At 38.7% G+C, this 26,453-nt stretch overlaps 1 protein-coding gene across 11 annotated transcripts in view; it reads left to right on the top strand.

Moving 5' to 3' along the window:
- The first annotated feature begins 826 nt into the window (after positions 1 to 826).
- Positions 827 to 26,453, top strand: part of BRD10 (bromodomain containing 10) — a 120,378-nt gene continuing 94,751 nt past the window's right edge. For 6 of the 11 annotated variants that reach the window (XR_011612975.1, XR_011612973.1, XR_011612972.1 and 3 more), the window contains exons 1-2: positions 3,014 to 3,824; positions 23,509 to 23,709. Coding sequence is in view for 6 of the 11 variants with exons in the window: in XM_071078762.1 (XP_070934863.1) it covers positions 3,232 to 3,824; positions 23,509 to 23,709 (794 nt within the window). In the remaining 5 variants the exon portion in view is untranslated. Of the gene's footprint in view, positions 3,825 to 3,999; positions 5,710 to 23,508; positions 23,710 to 25,768; positions 25,848 to 26,453 lie in introns of those variants that run through there. The other 5 variants (XM_071078758.1, XM_071078759.1, XM_071078761.1 and 2 more) reach the window with 5 other exon arrangements.

Genomic DNA, 26,453 nt, shown 5'->3' with positions numbered 1-26,453 from the left:
GGATTAAGTGGCAAATTTTCTTCTCAGTTACCTATATTTTCTAATTTATGTACATACCTACAACCAACATATTTCTTGTTTTGTTTGTTTGTTTTGAGATGGAATTTCACTCTTGTTGCTCAAGCTGGAGTGCAATGGCGCAATCTCAGCTCACTGCAACCTCCACTTCCCAGGTTCAAACGATTCTCCTGCCTCAGCCTCTTGAGTAGCGGGGATTACAGGTGCGCACCTTCACTCCCAGCTAATTTTTTGTACTCTTAGTAGAAATGGGGTTTCACCATGTTAGCCAGGCTGGTCTCGAACTCCTGACCCCAGGTGATCTGCCCGCCTCAGTCTCCCAAAGTGCTGGGATTACAGGTGTGAGCCACCGCGCCTGGCCCATATTTCTTGTGTAACAAAGTTTCTTTTTTAAGACTAAAGTCCCGATCCTACTTTCATTTATAGTTAAGTTGCTATCATCTTGACCTCTTAGTAACCTAGAGTTGAGGTTCCTTCTATTCACCCACACTTTTCTCTTTTATATAATCTTAATTAAGAAACCCTTTATCAGCCGGGCGCGGTGGCTCACGCCTGTAATCCCAGCACTTTGGGAGGCCGAGGCGGGCGGATCACAAGGTCAGGAGATCGAGACCACGGTGAAACCCCGTCTCTACTAAAAATACAAAAAATTAGCCGGGCGCGGTTGTGGGCGCCTGTAGTCCCAGCTACTCGGGAGGCTGAGGCAGGAGAATGGCGTGAACCCGGGAGGCGGAGCTTGCAGTGAGCCGAGATCGCGCCACTGCACTCCAGCCTGGGTGACAGAGCGAGACTCCGTCTCAAAAAAAAAAAAGAAACCCTTTATCAACATTTCTAGCAATTCCCTATACTTTTATGTATGAGGAATTAGAAATTCTGCCAGATGACTTGGAATTAGGCACCTGGAGTTTTTGAAGTATGACAGACCTAGATTTTAATTTTGGTTAACAACTTTCTTAAACTAAGAGGCAGTTTCCTCATCTGAAAAATAAGCCTAATACCTAGCTGATAGGATTGTTGTGAGAATTAAAGGAGATAATGAATATAAAGTGTTTAGTGGCACAGGGTTCAATAAATATAAGCTAATATTGTCCAAGAGTCATGAAATAGGGCTGATGACTAAAGAGGAGTAGAGGATGTTTGCTTGGGTACGTTGGGCTTCAGATTCCTGGGCTTTGTCAAAAGAAAGGAGGAATGTATAGTCAGACACACTTTTTGGTTGCCAGGTGCTGAAGTAAGATTGATCCCTGCATTTTTTTTCTGTGAGCTGAAGTTCTTTTGTGGACTCTGAGGGAAGAGAACCCTGTAAATGCATTATATATTACAAATGTCTGATGAGAGGAGACCTCGAATACTAGATAAAAGGTCTGTGTGGAGGACAGTGTCAATACCCTAACTAAAAGAGTGTTCCCGCTTCACTATTTTACCTAAGAGTGATACTTAACTTACTGGACAAAAAACAGCTTTGAGGTAAGACAAATTTTTATCTTTTTATCACTGCTTTAAAAGTTCACATTAATGAGAAGTAAACAATTGTAAGAGTCAGAGTATCCTAATCATTTAGTTATACACATTTTTTAAAATGCATGATTTCTGTAATTTTGTTTTTGTGTTTAGGTAATTCAGGTTTCAAACGAGGGTTCTGTGTACCTAGAAAAAATAATGTGCGTCTTTCAAATAGAATATGAGAAAATAGTAATATTTGCTTTGCGGAACCATAAATTCCTACCTCTCAACTAATTTTAAGTAACATATAAACCAATGTGAATGATGAGTCCACTTTTTAGTCATTATTTACACAGTAATTGTAAAATGTAGTGAGCTTGTCAGCCCATGCAAACAACTGTTTAATGCTGTACAGCTCAGACATGAACTATTTTGACTGTTTTCAGTCCCAAGAATTTGTTTAAATGATGTTCCATTCTCTTTCTTTATTCTTAACAGATCTCAGGAATCGGGAAGGTGGAAATTTTTAACTGAAAACATGGAATTAGTTCCAAAATATGAATTGATGTTAAGAGCTGGGGTTCTAATAATCACCTCTTTTTCTTCTGCATGTGAACGTATGGTCGAGTCCTTAAACTTTCTAAACTTCTCAAAATTCTGGTTATATATAAAAGACTCGCAGTCACAAGGGAGAAAGAGTGGGAATAGAATGTAAATTTTATAGTAGATTTACATTTTGCGCTTTCTCACTATTCATTTGCCATTAACAAAGGTTATCTAGCAACTTTAATTTTAGTTTGGGGGGCTAACAAGCGCCTTGCAAAAGAAATTTCCTCTTGCAGCACTTGCTTTAAACAAACACCCTTTTGGCCACCTTCCCAGGAGGCGATGACTAAAGCTACGCAGGCGCCTTGCTTTCCCTTCCATCAGCCTCTTAGCTTCGCCTACGATTGATTACATCATTGGTCCGCGCAACCCTAGCAGGCTTCTGGGCCTGTAGCTGAGCCGAAGCTCTTCCTTTTGCGTAGCGGGGCGGGGCGCGATGCTGGCGGGAGGGGGAAGAAATTGTTCTACTACGCATGCGCACTGGGGATGGCGACGGGGCCTCTTTCTTTGCTTCTCTCCACAGCTCTTACCAGTCGGGGGGCTGAGTGCCCTCCCCCTTCTCTCCCTGCCCCTCCCCTTTCTCCCCCCACCACCGCCCAGCGGGGCTTCTAACTGACAGTTGTCGCCGGGCCCAGTCCGCGCGCCGCCTCCTCCTGCCCGTGTCCCCCGCAGGTAGAGAGGGGCGGGAGGGGGTGTGAGGGAGAGGAGGAGCCGGAGCCGCCGCTGCGGCCCCCTCCGGGGAGGGGAGAGGAGAACCCCCTTCCTCCTCGCCCCCTCCCAGCCCCCCGCTGGCCCGGGAGGGGGTGGGGCGCCGAGGCTGCGGCGACCCGGCGGGGCCTGGCCGGTGAAGAGCAGGCGGGCGGGGTGCGGAGGGGTGAGGCCGGCGAGGGCCGTGCGCGCGCCGCCGCCGGGGGGAGGGGAGAGGAGGGCACCTAGGCTCTCCTCTTCTCTCCCCCCTCCCCGCGCGCCATGTAACCCCGCCCCGCCGGCGGTGAGCTCGAGACCCCCGCGCGCACCGAGCCGAGCCGGCGGCTGAGGAGAGCCAGGCCCGATGTGGCAGGGGCTACGCGCCGCGGCCGAGCCGTGAGGAAGCGGCTCGCGCTCACGCGTCCCCCAGCACCTCGAGCGGCCGCTCCACACCGCCCAGCCTAGGCCTGTCGGGGCATGAGCGTGCCCGGGACGCCGGGAGCGATGGAGCCGGCCGGGGAGGAAGAGCGGTCGCCACCGGCGGCCGAAGGAGAGGACGACGAGGAGGAGGTGGCAGCGGCGGCCACGGCCTCAGGGCCGGCCCGCGGAAGGAGTGCTTCCTTCCTGGAGGACGCGGACGGTCAGGAGGAAGAGATGGAGGCGATGGTGATCGGAGGCGGTGGCTGCAAAGAGCAGGAGCTGACCTACGAGCTACAGCAGGGCTACCGCATCCTGGGCGAGTTCCTGCAGGAGAAGCACCGGGGCCTCACCGCCCCCTTTCTGCAGCCCTTGGGGGGCGTTGCCACCGCGGAGGAGGAGGTGGCGGAAGGGCCGCGCAGCGGGGGTCGGGGCGGTCGCGCCTTCCCGCAGCAGCCCGGGCAGGGCATGTGTCTGCTGAAGATGGAGGAGAAGTTCGCCAGCGGCCAGTACGGGGGCATCACCGAGTTCGTGGCGGACTTCAGGTTGATGCTGGAGACGTGCTACCGCCTGCACGGAGTGGACCACTGGATCTCCAAACAGGGCCAGAAGCTGGAGATGATGCTGGAGCAGAAGTTAGCGCTTCTTTCTCGGTAAGCAAGCCCGATCCCCGGTGGGACTGACAGACTGACACAAACACACCCTCACACGTGTCCGAGGATGGGCTGGGCCAGGGGCCTGGGGGCGGTGCTGATAGGGGCTGAGTCGGTGCTGGAGAAGCCCGGGAGGAGGAGCGGCGCTGGGCGGGGACCGGAGGGGTGTGGTGGGTGTGGGCCGAACCCGGCGTGCGCGTAGACTGAGAACTGAGAAGGAAACCCGGGTCTGCATCGCTGAAGAGCTGGGTACAGTTTGCAGATATAAGATGGAATGGGCCCTGTAGGAAGAATTGCACGTGTAGGCAGAGCAACAGTTTTTGTGGGATGGAGGTTGGACCCTTAACTTTTAGACAGTTTAACATGACATTTAAAACAGCGTTTAGGACGAAGTATCTCTAGAAAAATAATTTTGGCTTATGTAAAATGGTGTCTGAAACCATTAAAAATAATTTTATCATTTACTACTCATGTCGGTCATTGAAGATTTATGGAGTGTTAATGGTTAATGGTTACTCTTGCGTACTACTGATCTTTTCTCTCCATTTCATCTGAGGACACCGAATTTTTGCAATAATAGGGAATGCGTCAACACACATTTTCTAAAGTTTACACGTTTATGTTTATTCTGCCAGAAATCATAGGCAAGTCAGATGACACTGTGCTCTTGGTATCCACCACCCATATATTCAATTATTTAACATTAAGAGGAGGGTACTAAAATGAATGTGTTGTTTTATAGTAATTGTATAGTCGATGTCAGTCAAGTTAATTTCTAAAGTTTAAATTTTTCGGGAGTGGAAAAATTCAATGTTTTTGGAATTGGTAGTTGAAGTGGAATAGTAGTTTGTTCACTTTCAGAATGAGGTTAAGTTGAGCAAGTCACTTAACCTGTTTGGCCTCAGTTTCCTCATCTATCAAGCGGGGATAATATTAGTACTCGCGTAGAGTTGCTTTGACTATTCAATGAGTTAATAAATGTGAAATCCACAGTGCTGGTCCCATAGTTAGCCCAGTATAAGTGTTAGCCATTGTAATGTAAGTAGTAGCAGTCGTTGAATAATGAGTGTATACTTCTTATCTGAAACTGGGCATTGTACTTGTGCTTTTAAAGAATAGCTCCTAGAAATTGTGTTAATTTTTTGGTTCTTGATTTGTCATTTTTTTTTTTGTAACCTTTGTCGTTGGCTTCCCATATGCTATTTTCCAGACTGATTTTTTTCACCGAAAACAGTTAACATAGTGCCTGTCTTCATTAAGGGAACTCTCTTTAAGGAAACTCTTCTTGAATCCTTTCATAGAGTAAGATTATTTAGTAATAGAATAATTATTCACATATTTGCTTTGTAAATTACTTTTAATACTTTAGTAATTTTATATTTCTGTAGTATGTTACCCTTGTCGCCACAGTGCATTGTTGCTGTGACTCACATAAAAAACAATCTATTCACGTTATTATTTTGAAGTTATAAAGTATCCTTCTGATTGATGTCACAATATTTTAGACCCGGAAGAACCTTAGAGTTCATCTAATTTATCAGATGTGTGAATAGGGATTTAGAATGAGGCAAGAGAATGACTGAATAAAAGTGCTAAGAGATGGCATGTGGGTTTGAATTACTGGTGTTTTCAAAAGCTCTGTGTGTAATAAACATTTATTTTTTTCTTTTCTTTTCTCTGAGTCTCGCTCTGTCACCCAGGCTGGAGTCCAGTGGCGCGATCTCAGCTTGCTGCAACCTCCGCCTCCTGGGTTCAAGCAATGCTCCTGCCTCAGCTTCCAGAGTAGCTGGGATCAGCTGTCACCGCACCCGGCTAATTTTCATATTTTTGGTAGAGATGGGGTTTCACCATGTTGGCCAGGCTGGTCTGGAGCTCCTAACCTCAGGTGATCTGCGCACCTCGGCCTCCTTTCAAAGTACTGGGATTACAGGCCCTAGCCACCATACCCGGCCTGTAATAAACATTTCTTAGTCTTACAAAAGAGCAGACTAAGAAACTAATTTTTCCTAGAACTTTATTTATTTATTTGTAGTTTCCAGAAATACTATGCTGTTTCATGCCTGTAGTTCAGCATTCGGGAATGCCCCAGTTAAACCTTCCAAAAAAGTTCAGTGGTAATATTCAACTCCTTCAAGAATCAATTCAAATATAAACATCTCTATGATAGACTAGTCTCTTTCTTCTTTTCCTTACTCTCCTTTCCTTTCTCTTATTTCCTTAAATAAAGTTTCCTAGAAACTAGTAACTTTATTTACCTAGAAATAAAGGTAAATTTCTAAATGCTTAGAATCATCATTCTCAGTGGTTAATGCTCAGAATACTTATATTCCCATGTGATCTAATAGTATCCATATTTAGAAATTAAACTTATAACATTTTATAGTTTATAAATGTAATGTACTTCTGACATTCCTTAGGCCAATAGAGATAAAATTCTTGCTATTTTAGTAGCAAAAAATAGTATCATGACCTCAAATAGTTAATTAAAGTTGGAGTCCTTCACCTTTTTGTATTTGATGTATGCAAACACATTAGGTTTGCGAGACCACACTTGTGGATACTGGGACATCAGTTCTTCTAGCCTAAAATCTGAGTCATTACTAACTGCTTCCAGTGGGCACAACTTTGAGAAAAGCATGGGTCACAGCTGTTTGGAATGCAACTAAGATATATAGATGTTTCAAAACAGTATTCTATAGAGTGTTCACGGGAGTATGATTTTCAGCACATAAATGACTCAGATATCTTATTTGTAAATATCTCAAAGTGGTATATGGTATTTTAGAAATGAAACCAATGAATCACTTAGATATTATTTAAATTTTCTGTTGTCTTCTGGAATATATTTGTGAGACACTAAAGGAACTTATTTTCAAAGTGTAAAGAGACTTTAAAGCCATTCCATATACTGCTGAGCTTTCTCGTGAGCAATAAATGAGGCACATTAAGTAAAGAGGATACCACATTCTCATTAGAGAACAACCCAATAGCATTAGTACCCTGGACATAGCATTTACTTTTTTTTTTCTTTTTTTAGATAGAGTCTTGCTCTGTCACCCAGGCTGGAGACCAGTGGTGCGATCTGGCTCATTGCAACCTCTGCCTCCCAGGTTCAAGTGATTTCTCTTGCCTCAGCCTCCTGAGTAGCTGGGATTACAGGCCCGTGCCGCCACACCCAGCTAATTTTTGTATTTTTAGTAGAGAAGGGGTTTTACCGTGTTGTCCAGGCCGGTCTTGAACTCATGACCTCAGTGATCCACCTGCCTTGGCCTCCCAGAGTGCTGGGATTACAGGCATGAGCCACCATGCCCGGCAACACAGCATACAACTTGAATCTCAGTTTCCTTATCTGTATAATGAGGGTGTTAGGGTAGAATAATTGTGCAAGTATTTAAGTATCTGCTAGAATTAGGCATTTATGCCCCTGAGATCAAAAGGTAAGTTCCCTGTCCTTAAGTGGTTTGTAGTTGAGTAGGAAAACAAATACTTAAAAATAAAATAATTCTGTAATGGACATAGGAACGAAGTACAAGGGGAATTTAAAGGAAAATGACATAAATCTGAAGCGGAAGGGGTGAATGTGGGGATGACAAGTGAGAGGAGGTAAGGAAAAGGAGAAAGACTAGTCTTATCATAGAGGTGTTTATATTTGAATTGATTCTTGAAGGAGTTCAATATTACTACTGAACTTTTTAGGAAGGTTTAACTGGGGCATTCCAGAATACTGAACTACAGGCATGAAACAGCATAGTATTTCTGGAAACTACAAATAATTCTCTGTGCTTCACTGTGGTTTCCAGAGTGGTCTGTGTACCTCAGGAAGTAGACAGGATGACCCACTGGGGTGAGAGAAGAAAATATTAGAACCTAAGTATGTTCTATTATTATTTTATCCTTTTGAAATATCTTTTTGTTTGCTTTTTGTGATGTTTAAAGCAGCAATGCATGTATATAATCTATAAACAATTTATAAATATTTATGATTTTTATATTATTTATATATATTTTCAAGAGAAGCAGGACTAAAATCCAGGTCTGCTCTTTCAGTTTCCAAAAGCTGATTAATTCTCAGAATGAATTCCAAATTGAGCTACTGGTGTGTCTATTGCCTTCTTCAAAGGTGATAACATATTTTGAAAGTCCTAACACAGATTTTTAAATTTTTAGTATTAAAAATACAGTTTTGACCGTGCATTGCTATAGATACTATTTTCTGTGTTAGACAACATCTCTGTTCTCAAGAAAGTTATATTTTAGAAGGGATCTCATTCATCCATTTGAGGCAACTGTGAGAAATAACAATTAACATTAGAAACAGGGAGAAGATCATCTAAGTGGAAAGGAAGAGAAAATACTTAATAGGAAATTATGAACAGAACTTTAGAAAACGTCAAATGTTAGTTTGAATTTTTACATCTTCCAAAACTGATTTTTAAATGATGATATTTTTGAAAACTTTAAGAATATTTTCATGTAGCCTGAAGATGTTTTTTCTAGTTTTGAAAGGTTGTCATTAGAAAAGATGCATCACCAGTGACACTAATAGAGCTAAAATTTAAATTTTTAGTTTTGCCATTTAAGGTAATATCTTGGCGAAAATAAGCTAGTGTATATCTCTGTTAAAATTATTCTTGATTTCCATATTGTTACTGTTAAAAAATGGTACATGTATGGGATAAAAAGACTTTCTTAAAATATAGCTGAAGATTATTTGGGTTTGTAATTGCTTTTTAGTTGGCAGAATATTTTTTGGATTGGGGTAAGAGTACAGCATCCTTGCCCAAGTGTGGCAGCTGATGCCTGTAATCCTGGCACTTAGGGAGGCTGAGGCGGGTGGTTCACTTGAGGCCCGGAGTTTGAGACCAGCTTGGCCAACATGATGAAACTCCTTTTTTACTTTAAAAAAAAAAAAAAAAGTAGCCAGGTGTGGTGGCACACACCTGTAATCCCAGCTACTTGGAAGGCTGAGGCACGAGAATTGCTCAAACTTGGAAGGTGGAGGTTGCAATGAGCCGAGATGGCGCCGCTGCACTCCAGCCTGGGTGATAGAGTGGAAAAAAAAAAAAAGTACAGCATCCTCATGAAGCCTCAAAAATTTAAAAATAGTGGTTTCCAAGTACAAGTAGTAATCAAATTAAAAGTGAATTTTTATTTTAATCCTTTCCTGAGTTAAATTTGAATTCTTAGTGGCTTGCTTATGCTCAGTTAAGATCAAAACCTATAAATTAATTGGGAATTTTAACAAGATGTTTATTTCTCCTCAGTAAGTCTAACCCATCCTACCTCCCACTGGCTTCTGTAATTCTTTTTTTTTATACAAATCTTTAAATATTGGGGATCTTTGGTAATAGAATCTGGATTTGCCTCATGTTCAGAACCTATAGAATGTTAGAGCTTGATATTCCATGTAGTTCTATTTATTATAGTAGCCATTGTTTTAAAAATAGTGTTATTTCAAGAAGGTTCAGAAAATGTTTTTAAGTGCAGTAACAGAGGTATGAAAAAGTTCAATTAACAAGACATTTATTGAACACCCGCTTTGTTCTGGGGTTTGGGGGGCAGTCCCCAGCCCCAACAGGTTTAAGAGGTGGAAGGAACACGTATTACAGGCATAGTAAAAGGTTAAGTATGTTTAAACTGTGAGTCTCAAACTTGTTCCATTGTCAGAACAGTTAGAAGTCATGGTACTATTTGCACAACATCCTGAAATATATTTTTAATTATATCATATGATTTTTTTTGCTAGGACATCTAAAAGGTTTAAAATAAATAATGGGAGGGAACCCTTAACTGAAGATATTCTATATAGTATCTTAGTTTTTTCCCCCCTATAAATTGGGAAAACATAATCACTTTCGGATTTTAGGTGATAAATCTTGGTTCAGCTCATGAATGACCACGTTCCAAGGAGCATACTTTGAGGATGCAAACTGTGATGAGCTATATTATAGTGTGCAGAGGAGGGATAACTATTGGGAGTGGATAGCTGGGATTAAAAATATTTTATTCAAGAGATTATGGTTTTTGAGCTAGGTTTTGAAGAGTGAGTAGAATAATGATAGGTGAAGATGTGTAGTTCATTGAACAGTTATTTGAACTGTTATGTGTTAGATAATATGTAAAGCCCTGTAGATACAATGACAAACATGACTTTGTCCCTTCAAGGTGATAGGTAAACAGAAACACATAATTAAAAGTTAAGTGTTTGGAGGCATAATTAAAAGTTAAAGTATGGAGGCAGGAGAGTACAGAGTAGTTTAGGGGAACCGCTTATACCCAGTTGTTAGAGTATAGGATGATGAGGATATGTAGTGGCAGCTAAGTCTAGAAAGATAGTCTGGGGCCAATTATAAAGTACCGTGAATGCTTGCTAGGGAATTCAGAATCTAGGCAGTGTAGATCCATCACAGGTTGCAACTAAGGGAGTAAAGTGATGATTTTACTAGTAGTATTTGAGGTTTGAAGGCAGAAGTGAAAGGATAATGAGGGAAGAAAACCAATTAAAAGATTATTGAGTTAATTCTATCAAGAGATAATAAACAGTAAGAATAGAAAGGTGGATGGGGATACAAAAGAGGTAAATTCAACAGGTATCAGTGGTAAATGGCAAACTGTTGAATGTGGAGTGTGAAGGAGCAGATGATGTCCAAAATGAATAGAAGCATTTGAGCCCAGCTGATGGTGATGCTTAGGGGACCTGAGAGGAGGCATTCATTTGAAGATAATCCAGCTGAGAATTGTAAGAGTGCATATGGAGCCCAGCATAGTGACAAGGGCTAGAAATGTTTAATTAGAGGGTAACTTGCTGAAGGATGATAAATAAATAGAGTAAATGAGATTGCTCAGGACAGAGTCTAGTAAAAATACAAGGGAGCCAATGGCAGAGCTTTGTGTGAGGATTGAATGTCTTCAAACTGAAAAGAAAAAAGATTAGAGTTATGATTATAATATGTATAATGTATATTAAAAGCTGAAATGCTTAATTTAGAAAAGGTAGTTAATGAAGCTGAAAAGAATTTATTTTGGAATAAGTAAAAAGGCATTATTTGAAATATGCTGAACTTACAGACTATTATTTAGAGAGATTGTTCTTCCATTTGAAAATATTAATTTGATAATGATTTAGAATTAAGACAATAAAGATGTCCTAATAGATTCTAATGTATTTTGCCTTATAGTTTGTTTCTCCTTGCATTTGTGCCCTTGTATTTATTTTTATTTCTCAAAGAACACTAGAGCAGGGAAGAAAAATCATATCTTGGAGAGAAGATGTCATCCCTTTCATAGTTTTATTTTAGCTTTTAGATCATCTTTAGGCTATCTCTGTAAGATGAGAGTTGCCTAGAACAAATAATAGCCATTTTCATTTTCCAGGAACTTGTATAATAATGTGAATCTTAAAATTCATATTAAGTTACCAGAAAAAATTTTTTTTAATTGGGAAAGGCTAATAAGCCCCAGTGGTAATATCACCAAACCCTTTGTTATATCGTCTTCCACCTGAGACCTATGAATATTCAAGAAATAAGCATGCATTACAGTCGGAATATTAAGTAGGTACATTTTGAAAAAAGATTCAGGAAAACCAAGAAAATGTTAATAGTTATTGTTAACTAGAAAGATCCTAAGTATTTTTCATTTTCTTCTTTTAACTTTATGTCCTAGGTTTTCTACAATAAGCATATTACTTTTATATTAAAAATGTATTCCACTGAAAGGAAGTTAATATTTACAATTCTGAATAAACCGTATAAGTTAAAAATTGAACACAGACACCATACCCTCCATTAAGGGATGGACACAGTGTTCAAAAGCATAATAGAAGGTAGTATGTGGTTAATGTGGTAAGACAAGTTCAGTTCATTATTTTTAGCATATATTTACCGTGCTTATTATTTGATAGGCACTATAGGGATATTCAAAGATGGATATGGAAAGATACGAGTGGGTGAACTAAGTTGGTGTAGAGGTTATTCCAGGCAACAAGAATAGCATATCTAAAAGTGCAAAGGCAGAAAGAGCTACTGTATGTAGCTAGGGAATGGCCAGTAGTTTAGTTTGGCTAGAGTGTAATTATATATAGAAAAGTAGTGACAGGTGTGACTGTGAGGGCCAGATTATGTAGCCAGATCACAGAGGGCCTAATATGCTGTGCTAGTATTAGGGAGTTGTATGAAGGATTTTAAACTAGGGAATTACAAGGGATGCATAGATGAAATGAATTAGAGAAAGAGAAAACTAGACTCAATTTGATCTTTTCCCATCCCTTAATTTTCAGCTTTGCTTATTCTTGACTTCCAAGTTAAAAGAATTGCGTTTGACTTTGTTTCTTTTAGATTTGATTATATATATAAATGTATCAGGAAAAATTAGTTTTATATATTGCAGAAATCCTAGAGCAGTGCTAGAAAGAAGAGAAATTTTGCCAAATTGAGATAATATGCTAGATTTACATCTCTAAATAATTTGTTAGACTTAGTTGTTTTGTTTCTTTGAATCATTTCAATCTTCTGTTCTCAGGGAAAAAATATGTTAAATACAGAATTTTATCAATTTAAGTTAGTCAATCTGCCAAGTTGGTTTTAGTAACTTTGCCAATAACCAAAAAAAGAATTATGGCAAATGTAATTAATAAATTATAAACATACTGACAATATCAATATGCTTAATTTGACAGCTTAGTTTTTTAGACACGAATTTGTATTTGTAACAATTTAATACTTAGAAGAACATAATCCTTAAAAAATACAACGTTGCTAGTAGAAGGTATTTAAAAACTATTAAATATGATAGTATTTCAAGGTATTCCACAGACTACTGACAAGTATGAGAACCATTTATGTTCTTCAGTTTATCTAAATCCTTCATACAATTCTAGTACGCTAGTGATTTCTACTACTTATTAATTCCAGGCTAGGGAATTTGATTGATAGTAATATTTAAGTCAAAGTTTCTTAGTTATATCCAAGACTTATTTTAAAAGTTTCATGAGAAGAGTATATAAATTATAGGATAACTGAAATCTCTTAATTTTTTATTAACAATTTAAACCCTTTTTATCTCATCTATGCACATGTATTATTTATTTACATACAAAAAAATTAAATGCAAAGTTTGAATTTGTTATATAGCACTTAATCATCATGCTTGGTTGCTTATGAACAAAAGCTGTAAGGATTGAGAGAAGGAAGTCTTTTCTCCTGAGAAGCAGACAGGAGAGAAAAGGATCATAAAAGATTTCAAGGAATAGATACCTTTAGATACCTGTGGTGGTAGGATTGACAGTATTTGCAATATAGATTATTAACAACTATTATGTGTATACATATTATGGGAGTCTAAAGAAAATAGTTGAATTGTAACTAACATATGTAGACTTTTTAGCAATCCATTGATTAGTGTTTATATTCATAATAGTTTATTAATTTAAAATGTGTATATCTAGTGGCAATAAAAGAACAGTACAAGAGAAAATCTCTCTCTTTCACCAGTCTCCAGGTCTCCTACTGCTAAGAGGCCAGTCCTACTGTTAATAGTTTCTTTTATCCAGTTGAGTGTCCAATAGCCATCTCAAACTTTAACATGTTCAAAACAGAACTTTTGGTTTTTTTGTTTATTTTTACTAAGTTTAGTCTTAGAGATTTGATCATCCACCAAGTTGCTCTAGCCAAAAAACTAGTATTTTTCATTGATTCTTCCTACTTCTAAAGTATATTTTAAATCTTGCCTGTTTCTTTCTACTGTTACCACTTAAGTAAGTGTACTTGACTGTCCTTTACAAAATGTATAGTATGTAACTTACAGTTTGAACTTATTTATTATGTATTGTGTTTGCTTACTTTTTGTGTATCTTCTTTACTATCCATGTAAGCACAGAGCAGACAGGAATGTTGCCTGTGTTGTTGCCAAACCTACTCCACTACCTGTAAGTGCTTAGTTAATATTGAATGAAGGAGTGAATGAATGGATGGATGGATCTGCCTGAAATTTGTTTTGGTGAAGAAGTGAGGTTGAAATCCAGCTTTATTTTTTTCTCAAATACCCAGTTGTCACAACATCAACTTTCTTCATTATTTTGAATTACCATGTTTATAATATGTTATTGGTGTATTTGGATCTATTTTTCTTTATAGTATGTCTCTGGTGTATTTGGAGCTAACTTTCTCTGGTATGCTGCTGATCTAACTATTCATCTTCTGATATTAAACTTTATTATTGTGACTTTAAAATTTATTTTAATATATTTGGTATAGTGAGTCCTCTTCTAAAAAAAACCCGTTATTTTCATGTATTTACTTTTCCATTAGATATGTGGCTTTTAAATAAGTATAGCAGAATCAACATTTGCATCACCCATGTTTTGTTCACTTCACATAAGAAATATGCAGGAAAACAATAGAAATCACTAGTTTGTGGGGAATAAGAAAGGTATTCTCATTCATGAAGTGAAAGATGAAAAGTTGATAGCATTGCTTATTTTCTGTGGACACTGTAATAGCCACATGCCACATTCTTCTAATTTAATTATGTCCTTAGCTCTTGCCAAGTCCTGTATCTCTTTGTTAAGACCTGTTATTTCAGGTAGGCAGGCGCTAAGACTTGCTCTAGCTTTCCTGCCTTTCTTCCTTGTGCCATTGTCTGAATCTTAAAGTGTCCTAAATTTACGATCTGCTACTTTAAAGCCTCATCAATGCTTAGGAGATAAATAGAAGAGTTGGCCAGGAAGAGGAAGCCAAGGTATTATTTACCTGCCTACTTTGCAGACTCATTACATTTTTAGCATCTTCTAGGGAACATTAGCATATCGAGACAGTATGAGAGTTAGTGACCTAGAGAGCTTCTGTTCTGCCTGCATTGAGAACTCCTGAGTGGTTCTGTGTGGTAAGGAATAGCTGTAGCAGTAGTAATATGTTAAGCAGAGCAGCCCTAACTTACTAAAAATGCTTATCAAACTTGTCAAGGTTGATAAGGCACTTTTCAAATACAATTTCTCGTAAGTAAAAACTTTGCATTTGCCTTTGTGCCTTTCCTAAATTCAGAAAAACAGAAGAAATATATTCTAAGCAAAATGATTTTTTTAAAATTAGTTACATGGCTCAGGCATGGTAGCTCATGCCTATAATCCCAGCACTTTGAGAGGCCGAGGTGGGCAGATCACCTGAGGTCGGGAGTTTGAGACCAGCCTGGCCAATGTGGTGAGAGACCCTGTGAAACCCCGACTCTGCTAAACATACAAAAATTAGCCAGGCATAGTGGTGTATGCTTGTAATTTTAGCTACTTGGAAGACTGAGGCTTGCTTGAACCCAAGAGGCAGAGGTTGCAGTGAGCTGAGATTGTGCCATTGCACTGCCTCAATAGCAGTGCAAATAACTATGGATAATTCCTAAAACTATGCTGTAAGATCTTATCTACCTATATGTATTCCTCTGGAGGGGAATAAATATATTTATTTATATATATTTATTTATTTATTTTTGTTGTTTAATGGCTTTACTTTCACTAAGGACTCCTGAATCAGTATCTTGAACCCCCCGCCTTTAGTTTTAGTTTTGTATTTTCGTCCATAGAACTTTTCCAGTTGGTTGTGCAGTTGTTATCTCAAGATGTTAAAAACTGAGTAACCCAAATCTCCTTTCCAGTTTTCCATTTTTGTTTTTGACTTTCACATTTTTGTCAGTGGTGTTATCATTGTTTCAGCCTGAATATGTCAGTCATCTTTGAAGTTTATACTTTTCATTCCATATATACAGATTGTTAGGGTGTTCTTTGCTAAATCCCTGTTGCTCAGTAAATATTTTGAAAAATATATTTGAATAATATGAATGAATATTTTTGTCTTTATTTAGTATTCTGTCTTCACTCTTTCCTATCTATCTAAAACTGTTCTTTCTGCAAAGTCCAATTCAAGTTCTTAACAAAAGAGGGACCAGATGGTACCGAAAGGTTGACTAAAATAAGAACTGAAAAATATCCTTTACATGTCATAACTGGGAGATCTCTGGGAAGAGGGATTTCAGTGGAGTAGCTCCAAGCAGATGCCACATTATAGATTGAGATGTGAATGAAAGATGAATTGGATCAGCAGTTTACATGTGACTCGGGGAATAGTGTGTTTTTAATATAAACTTGGACTTGTTTATATGCTAAAGCAACTACAGGTAGAGAAGGAGAGTTTGAAGATTCAGAAGATAATTAATGAAATACAAATTTTGAAGACCTGTGTAGTGATTCATTTTTCATCAGAGGATTGGAGGCACATTTTTCACTGAAACATAAAGTAAGGATGGGCCTGGATTTAGATAATTTTGGTTTTTGAGAAGCAGGAAGTTAATGGAGCTCTTACTTAAAAACTACCATTTTCTCTGAAATAAGTTGTGGGCAAAGTCACCTGCAAGGTGATGGAATGAAGCTTTTGAATAATGATAGCATTTGGGCCGGCGTGGTGGCTCACGCCTCTAATCCCAGCAATTTGAGAGGCCAAGGCAGGTGGATCAACTGAGGTTGGGGGTTCGAGACCAGCCTGACCAACATGGAGAAACCCCGTCTCTACTGAAAATACAAAATTAGCCGGGCATGGTGACGCATGCCTGTAATCCCAGCTACTCGGGAGGCTGAGGCAGGAGAATCACTTGAACCAGGGAGGCGGAGGTTGCAGTGAGCTGAGATGGCACCATTGCATTCCAGCCTGGGCAGTAAGAGTGAAACTCCATCTCACAAAAAAAATAATAATAATAAAATAAAGTGAATAATGATAGCATTTGAAGTTGCTGTTATGGAGATTGAAAGAAGGAGTTGACCACCTTCAAAGAAGTCATATTAGGTACAGTTGAGCCCAGCTGAGGTTATGGTTAGACAACAGACTACAAGGGGGTTATTTTTTCCTACACTGCTCAATAGGAGAGGTATAGGATTGAAGGGGCTTTTGACTGAGATGTAAGAGAGAGGCTACATGCCTGAGACAGAAGTATAATTGGTCCAGGGAGATAAGAGAAGAGGTTAGTCATGTATGATGGGTCTCAACTGGTTATCTATGTGAATAGCTAAAAGAAGTTGAATTATGTTACAGCAAATGAGAGTCAGACAAGGGACTGGAGGTCTGAAGGAAGACAAAAAAGAAATTCAGGGGGAATAAGAGTAATGACTGAGAAAGTAGAAGGTAAAGATCAAGTAGAAAGTAAGTTTAATGGTCTTTGATAAATGCTTTTTTGTGGGTATGAAGGCTGCTTCTTTTTCTGAAAATAATTTTGTATATGAGATAGTTTATAGCTGCAGATAAGAGCAGTGGTCTCCAAACCTTCAGGATCTGGCTTCCCAAGCAGCAAACATTTTCAATATGTACCTTCAATTATGCATATTTATTTATACATCATATATGGATACTTTGCTATTATGTTTTATGTTATAAAACATAAGCTAGGCTGGGCGCAGTGGCTCACGCCTGTAATCCCAGCACTTTGGGAGGCCGAGGCAGGAGGATCACGAGGTCAGGAGATCAAGACTATCCTGGCCAACATGGTGAAACTCCATCTCTACTAAAAATACAAAAAATTAGTCAGCGTGGTGGTGGGTGCCCGTAGTCCCAGCTACTCGGGAGGCTGAGGCAGGAGAATGGCGTGAACCTGAGAGGCAGAGCTTGCAGTGAGCTGAGATCGCGCCACCGCACTCCAGCCTGGGCCACAGAGCGAGACTCTGTCTCAAAAAAAAAAAAAAACCATAAGCTAAACTAGATACTTAAAATGAGAGAGCAAATAAGCATATTTAAAAAAATTTTTAACATTATCGATGGTACAAAAAGTTGTTTTTGGTGAGGTCATTGTGATGCTTCCTTAGTTTTGAGAATCTTGGTTTTATACTTGGCTGTACAGCTATTTGAAAGACTTGTTTTAAGCTATGTTTATTCTGATACTTGGTTTCAATGGCTGTTGTAGCACAGAGCTTGTAAAGATACATAAATGTAGACAGAAGCTTAGACGGATGATGCTTATCTATCAAATATGCAAAATTTTTTGTCGAATTCCCCAGTAAAATTTTCTGTCTTTCCTAATTTAATTAGTTGCTCTTGAAGACTAATACTAATACTAAGGTGTGCTGTGCTGTTAATCTCCATTTGCCCCTCTAAATGCATTTTCCACCCTTGTGCACTGTGCTCTATGCCCCAGAAGGCTGATTTATAAGGATCATACTGGTATGCCTTGACCTCTGACTTCTGATTGGGTTCAGCCAATAGGAGGGACTGACAGGAGGACTGAGAGGGCAGACATATTTATTCCTACAGCTTCCTTTTTGCTGGATTGCAAGTTGTCAGTAACTGTGCTCCATCATTATGGCCCTCTCCTACAGTCACTGCTCTCTGGGTTCCAGTAACTATTCACTCACCTCCCCCTAATGGGCTTAGAGTGGTAAAATAGTTCTCTGCTGTGGCTAGCCCCAAAGTGCTTCACTGTCCCTTCCTATTTTCTCTCAACCTTGCCTGCACATTTGTAAATAGTCCCTTCGTTAAATAAACATCACATCTTTTTACATATTATCTATTTCTTGCCAGGACCCTTAGGGCTAAAGTTGCATTTTAATATTTTTAACTGGATAGGTGAACTAAGTGATTGAAACTCTTCATTTAGATTTTTTTTTTTTTGAAACGGAGTCTCGCTGTGTCACCCAGGCTGGAGTGCAGTGGCGAGGTCTCGGCTCACTGCAACCTCCGCCTCGCAGGTTCCAGCAAGTCTCCTGTCTCAATCTCCCAAGTATCTGGGACTACAGACGTGTGCCACCACGCCCAGCTAATTGTTTTGTTATTAGTAGAGATGGGGTTTCACCCTGTTGGCCCAGGCTGGTCTCAAACTCCTGACCTCAGTTGATCTACCACCTTGGCCTCCCAAAGTGCTGGGATTACAGGCGTGAGCCTCCGCGCCCGGCTTCATTTAGAATATTTTTAAGCAGATTAGATAACCCCGAGTTTTAAGTGTGCTGATAGAATTTTTATAGATGACACATGTATATTGTTTTTGATAGCAAAAGAAAATCACATAATGCAAAAGTGTTCAAACATCTATTTTTAATAGGGGAATAGGTGTCAGTTTGTATATTAACTATAAGTAAAGCTTAGTATCAATTCACTTTCTTTTAAGACTTATTGTAATAATTTTAAACAGAATCAAGCCTCTGAATTCTGAAATTTGGAATGTATCAACACAGAAAAGACTTTACATGCTTTGTGTTATAAAAAAAAAAAAAGGGGGGGGAGAGGAAAGAAAGTATAAAATTCAATAAGTAACCATAATTATTTCTTAGTGTTTGCTTATGGATGGCACTATATTATTATTTTCAAACTATTGTCAGAATGATTTCATGAAATGATTTCCCTAATAGACAGAAAAAAAGCTTGAATCTTGCAATGGGGGAGCTATTTTAGTGCATTTATTTGGCCATTGATTATTTGACAATCCTATTTGGAAGGTAAGTTTTTTTTTTTATATTATTTTATTCACTGATTAATGGAACTCAAGTAGATAGTAACATGTTTAATCAAGATTATTTTACTGTGGACAATATAGATGACTGAAATTTTTAAACCTTAATTATATGTGTGAATTTAAAATGGAAAATAGGCTTGTGTTCTTCCAAATACTTTCTATGTACATATAGATATATAGGGCACAATTTGAAGGCCTGATGACAGTCATTAACAAAACAAAGTTCCTATCCTCCTGGAGCTTTAATTCTGTTAGATGGATAATTACCAAATAAATAGTAATTATATAATGCAATGTAGTGATAAGTGACATGAAGAAAAAGAAACTAGTATAAGAATAGAGAGTGATAGGGTATCTTTTATTAAATAATGTAGTTAGGGCAGGTCTTTCGGATGTTGTGGCATTTGGACAGAGACTTGAATGAAGTGATAGAGTATAGCCATATGAGTATCTGGAGAAAGAGTGTCTTAAAGGAGAGAGATCAAGTGCAAAGATGCATGGAAGCAGATGTGTTGGTATGACTGAGAATAAAATGGAGAATTTTGTGGCTGACATACAAAGAGCTAAGGTCAGAGTGGCAGAAAATTAGGCCTGGAGAGGCAGGCGAAGGCCATATCATACTAGGTCTTGGAAGTCATAAGAACTTCAGATTATTCTGACTGGAAGACTTTGGAGGAGACAAAGCAAAAGCAAGGTAATAGCATCTGATTTGATGGCATCTGATTTGCTTTTTTTTTTTTTTTTTTGAGATGGAGTCTTTCTCTGTCGCCCAGGCTGGAGTGCAATGGTGCGATCTTGGCTCACTGCATCCTCTGCCTCCTAGGTTCAAGTGATTCTCCTGCCTCAGCCTCCCGAGTAGCTTAGACTACAGGCGCACATGCCATCAGGCCCAGCTACTTCTTGTATTTTCAGTAGAGATGGGGTTTCACCATATTGGCCAAGCTGGTCTGGAACTCCTGACCTCAGGTGTTCAACCCACCTTGGCCTCCCAATGTGCTGGGATTACAGGCGTGAGCCGCCATATGTGGCCCTGATTTGCTTTTTAAAAGGATTACCTGGGTTGCTATATGAGTAGACTCTAGGAATATCAGAGCAGAAGCGAGGAGGCCTGTCACAAAGCAACTGCAGTAGTCTAGATGAGAGTTTGAACTCATGCGTGTGTAGACACACTACTAGATGCATGTAGAGATATACTACTAGATGTATGTGTACATATCATACGAAAACTAATACACATAAGGCATCTAGTAGTGTGTCTGTACATGTGAGATATATATACACACACATACACAACACACGTGCACATAATTATTTTTGGGTTAAAATTGGCTCAAGCCTGTAATCCCAGCACTTTGGGAGGCCGAGACGGGCGGATCACGAGGTCAGGAGATCGAGACCATCCTGGCTAACACCGTGAAACCCCGTCTCTACTAAAAATACAAAAAAAAAACTAGCCGGGCGAGGTGGCGGGCGCCTGTAGTCCCAGCTACTCCGGAGGCTGAGGCAGGAGAATGGCCTAAACCCGGGAGGCGGAGCTTGCAGTGAGCTGAGATCCGGCCACTGCACTCCAGCCCGGGCTACAGAGCAAGACTCCGTCTCAAAAAAAAAAAAAAAAAAAAAAAAAAATATATATATATATATATATATATATATATATATTTTGTTCAGAAACTTCTTTTCTACGTGTAGAGTATAATATGGACATCTTTAACAGTGAGTAAATATACATATGCCTGATTCCTTTTAATGGATGGATGCTATTCCATATTGTAGTGTTCATTACATTATTTAATCTGTCTCATATTGAAAAACATTTATGTTTCCAGTGTTTTTAAAAAATAACAGGCAATACTCTGAGTGTTCTTGGTCATAGTTGTAGAAGTACATCTGTAGGTTAAATTCCAAGAAGCATGATGGGTCAAAGGATATGTTCATGTTAAACTTTAATGATTATTACTAAATTGACTGCTAGAAAGACTGCCGGTTTACACTTTTACTAATGATGTTTAAGAATTTTTCCTTCCTTACATCCTTTCCAACACTGAGTAATATCAGTCTTTTTAATCTTTACATGTTGGTAAGAGAGAAACAGCATCATGGTTGGTTGGATTTTCTTTTAATTATGAGTAATAAATATCAAAGCTTATAAATTTTAATTTCTGATAAGTAATAAAGGATATTACTTTCTCTTTGGTCTTCGTTCTGAGAAAATACTGATTTAGATAGTTTATACCTTCATCTTGTCTACTTATAAAACTGAAATTAAAGAGTAAAATACGGTTTCTGACTTTATATTAACAATTTAGCCATTATTGCCATTTTTCTCAATTTTCCTTATCCCCAGTGTTCTGTGTACTTACTGGATTTTATCCTCAATGCTCTACATACCTACTGTGACCTCTGAGATGTCATTTGTTTTCAATGCAATATTGTCCATTAATATTTCATCATTATTGAAGAAGTAGTTAAAATTACATAGCTAATTAATTCACCTACTGAAAACATTATACTAAAACAAATTCGAGTACACCCATTCAGTATCTATTGTTGCCAGTTAGCTATCTTCCCTGGGTCCACAATTCCTTACTCCCAGCCCAATTAACTATCATATAGATGTATGCCGTTGTATACTGAAGGATCACAGCCTAAAATGGTATGCTAGATGAGCCCAAATTCTTCAGTATTTTTGGAAAACCAGTTTAACATTCATGCCCTAATTAAAGCTGAATTAGTTATAGTGTTATCTCCGTATAACGGAGAAAACACATAGTGGTGCTACAGTTTTGTAGAACCCTACACTCATACGGTTCATGGGACCTAGATGGTACTGAGGGTAAGGTTGTTATAAAGTTATTCTAACTTAGTATAATAAATCACTCTGGACATAGTCCAAGGAGGACAGGACTTCAATTATTATATTTTACGTCATAAAGATTTATGTTTGGCTGGGCGGGGTGGCTCACGCCTGTAATCCCAGCACTTTGGGAGGCCAAGGTGGGCTGATCGCTTGAGCCCAGGAGTTCAAGACCAGCCTGGGCAACATGGTGAAACCCTGTCTCTACAAAATTACAAAAGTTAGTCAGGTGTGGTGGCACATGCTTGTGGTCCCAGCTACTCAGGAGGCTGAGGTGGGAGGATCACCTGACCCCAGGGAGGTTGAGGCTGCAGTGAACTGAGATCATGCCACTGTACCCCAGCCTGGGTAACAGAGTCTCTTTCTCAAAAAAATACAAAAAAAATTCACATTTTAATCAACCTTTAGCCTATTTTATGTTAAAGCCTATAGGAAAGCAGGGAAATATAACTATAGGGTCAACTTTTAATTTATATAAATTTTCTTTCTTTCTTTTTTTTTTTTTGAGACAGGATCTCTGTCACCCAGGCTGGAGTGGAGTAGTACGATAGCTCATTGAAGCCTCAACCTCCCAAGCATCAGTCCTCCCACCTTAGCCTCCCAAGTATTAATATATTAATAATTGGGACTGCAGGCATTCACCACCATGCCTAGCAAATTTTTGTATTCTTTTTTTTTCTTTTTTTTTAATGAGACGGAGTTTCTCTCTTGTTGCCCAGGCTGGAGTGCAGTGACACGATCTCGGCTCGCAGCAACCTCCACCTCCTGGTTTAGGTGATTCTTCTGCCAGTAGCTGGAATTACAGGCATGTGCCACCACGCCCGGCTAATTTTGTATTTTTAGTAGAGCCAGAGTTTCTCCATGTTGGTCAGGCTGGTCTTGAACTCCCGACCTCAGGTGATCTGCCTGCCTTGGCCTCCCAAAGTGCTGGGATTGCAGGCGTGAGCCACCGCACCCGGCTGTTTATAATTTTTTCAAAGTGTTTATGTATCATTTTACATTTTCTTTTTCCAAATGTTTCTGTATTATTGTACATTTTCTCATACCAATAATAGGTAGTATGAAATATATTGTAAACAATAAACTTTGTTTTCCATTAAAGAGGTAGTGCTTTAGTCAGTATTTTAAATGCTTGAATCTCAGATTTTTTTTTTAATATACGGAAAAGACTATCACTCTGATTTTATGACGTAAGGAGTATGAGAAATTGTGTAGGGAAGATAAAAATTTAGAACAATGCTAAGTAAGGTTTAAATACTTTTATGTATTTAGCAAAAGGGATTCTTAAGTTGCTGTCTAATGGGGTTTATTGCTTATCCAGAAGATTTGACGTTGTGAATTGGCTTATTCTTCTCCAAGGCACTTGAGAGAAAAGACAACGATAGCAGTTACATCTAGAGGCTATTATGGATTGGAGGATGAGAAGGGAACTGCATGTACTTCAACAAGGCGTCGGTCAACACCGCGAAGTTTGGCAGGCTTGACAAGTGGAGTTTTTGAATCTATAATGGTTCAAGTTTTGAGACAGGAAGAACAGCTGAGAGCAAAAGAAGAAAAAAGGTAAACGTTAAAAAAAAATTTCATAATTTCAGCTGCATAATTTTTATGTGCCCATATCAAATTTCTGGGCCCATTTTAATAGTGTTCCAAAATGCACTGTTACAAAAATATGCATTCATAATGAACTATCACAATAAAATTTGTTTAAAATATAATTTTAAAATTTAAAACCACTTATTTTGAGGCTATACAAAAATAATTTCTATAGAATATTTCAGAATGCTTTCTAGATTTCTAGTAGTATTCGTTCTCGAGTGAATTATAAGTTTTAAATTAGAGGAATTTTCTATAGATCTGTAGTTTTAGGACAGAAGCACGGACCTTTAAAATCAGGAGAAACTCCAGAGAGTATGTAGTTCAAGCATGACATAAATTCACCTCTGCCTGTTCCTCCATTGGTGTTAATATCCTGAATAACTGTGCTTACTCTGGGCTCATCAGGAAAAAGTGTTGTACTCAATTAGTGGTAGCTTCTAGGGTCTGGGAGCATAAGAGTGATGGCATTTATATAACATTTTAATTTTATAAAAAGAGAACCAGGGCCCAGAGAGGTAAGTGACACTCATGTTTCTATACTGGCCAAAAAAAAAAAAGGACTAGTTCTTTTTATACTACTAAATCAAATTGCAAACTATGTTAGGAGTGATTACTAATGTTATAAGGCCTTGTTAATGCTGGTCAGAGGCAATTTGTAATATTTTGTTGCTCTTCTTGTAATAATAAATGTAACTTGCTTTGAAATTTGTGGGATTGAAACTCAGCCTTGAGACTTTCTACCATCATACTTTTTCTAGCAGTGATTAATTTGGAAACCTGCTGTGAAGTATTTTTTTTTCCTTGTGCAGAGCTTCATAGAACTACTACTATAGGAAAGGAGGGCTTATGGAAAGGGGTAAAGATTAACTTGACAGTAGTGTACAGTAGATTGGAATGGGGAGAATTGAAGAAAAGGAAGACTTGTAGGAAGGCTGTAGTAGTCCGCATCTTCACTACTGGTCACCACCTCCAATACTGGTCACCAGAAATTGGAAGAGATCACATTGTCCTGAGAACAATTAATGGGACTTAATATCTTCCTTGATATAGAGAGAACAAAGGAAGAGACAAAGATAAGTCAAAAAGTAGTTGTAATAATAGTAGTGATATAAACAATTAAGATAAAAAAAAGAATGGCTAATGTTTATTGAGCATGAGTATTTGCCAGATTTAGCTCTAAGCACCTTCCTTGTATTCAGCATTTATCCTGAGGCACAGAGTGATTAAGTAACTTGCCCAAGGTCCTACAGTTTTTGAGTAGTGAACTCAAGATTGGAACCCAATCAGTCTGACTCTAGAGCTTGTGCTCCTAAGCAGTATACCATTTTGTGATTTGTAAAATGGTAAAACTAGCGAAGAAAATAGAAGAGCTTGAAAATGTGAGTCTAGGTAGGGGAAAAAGCGGTTAACTCATTTTGAATAAATTCTTTAATATGATAATGAAAACATTTACATATCCAAGCAGGAATGGGTAGTAGGAAACTATGAATATGAATCAATCTATGTGTGCCCTGACATCAAATAAACATAGGAGAATAAGCCATGGGAGGAAAACCCTCTGTTAAATATCGTAGTAACTATGTTAACTTAATGGAGTTATATGAATTAAGCTATCTCTTTTAGTGTTAACATTTTAAATTACAAAATATTTTAAGCATAGAACAAAGAATAAATAAAATTAAAATAAAGCCTATGCTATGGAGAAATAGGAAGGCTTTTACACTGTTGGTGTGGTTGTAAATTAGTTCAGCCATTGTGGAAGACAGTATGATGATTCCTCAAAGATCTAGAACCATTTGACCCAGCAATTCCATTACTGGCTATATTACCCAGAGGAATATAAATAATTGTATTATAAAGGTACATGCATGCCTATGTTCATTGTTGTACTCTTCATAATAGCAAAGACATGGAATCAACCCAAATGCTCAACAATGATGGACTGGATAAAGAAAATGTGGTACATATACTCCTTGGAATACTATGCAGCCATAAAAAGGAATGAGATCATGTCATTTGCAGGGACATGGGTGAAGCTGGAAGCCATTATCCTCAGCAAACTAACACAGGAACAGAAAACTAAACACCACATGTTCTCACTTGTAAGTGGGAGCTGAACAGTGAGAGCACATGGACACAGGGAGGGGAACAGAACACACTGGGGCCTGTAAAGGGGGTAGGGGGAGGGAGAGCATCAGGATAAATAGCTAATGCATGCTGAACTTAAAATTAATACCCAGGTGATGGGTTGATAGGTGCAGCAAACCATCATGGCACATGTTTACCTGTGTAATAAAGCTGCACGTCCTGCACTTATATCCTGGACCTTAAAATAATAATTTAAAAAAAAAAAAAAGCCTATGTGCCCACAACCCAACAATTTATTTTTTTTAAGAATTAGCCATAAATGCCATCTAGTTTCCCTGTACTTCTGTTATAGAAGATACCCCTATCTTAACTTTTTTTGTTTCTCATTCCCATGCATTTTATTATTGAACTGTAAGAATTCAATTTGTTTGTTTGTTTGTTTGTTTTTGAGACGGAGTTTCTCTGTTGTTGCCCAGGCTGGAGTGCAGTGACGCGATCTTGGCTCACTGCAACCTCCGCCTCCCAGGTTCAAGCGATTCTCCTGCTTCAGCCTCCCGAGTAGTTGGGATTACAGGCATGTGCCACCACACCCAGCTAGTTCTGTATTTTTAGTAGAGATG

Source organism: Macaca nemestrina, chromosome 14 (genome assembly GCF_043159975.1).
Source record: "Macaca nemestrina isolate mMacNem1 chromosome 14, mMacNem.hap1, whole genome shotgun sequence".
Classification (NCBI taxonomy): Eukaryota; Metazoa; Chordata; class Mammalia; order Primates; family Cercopithecidae; genus Macaca; species Macaca nemestrina.
The sequence above is the reverse complement of the archived record's forward strand: the minus strand, read 5'-3'. Positions and strand labels throughout refer to the sequence as shown.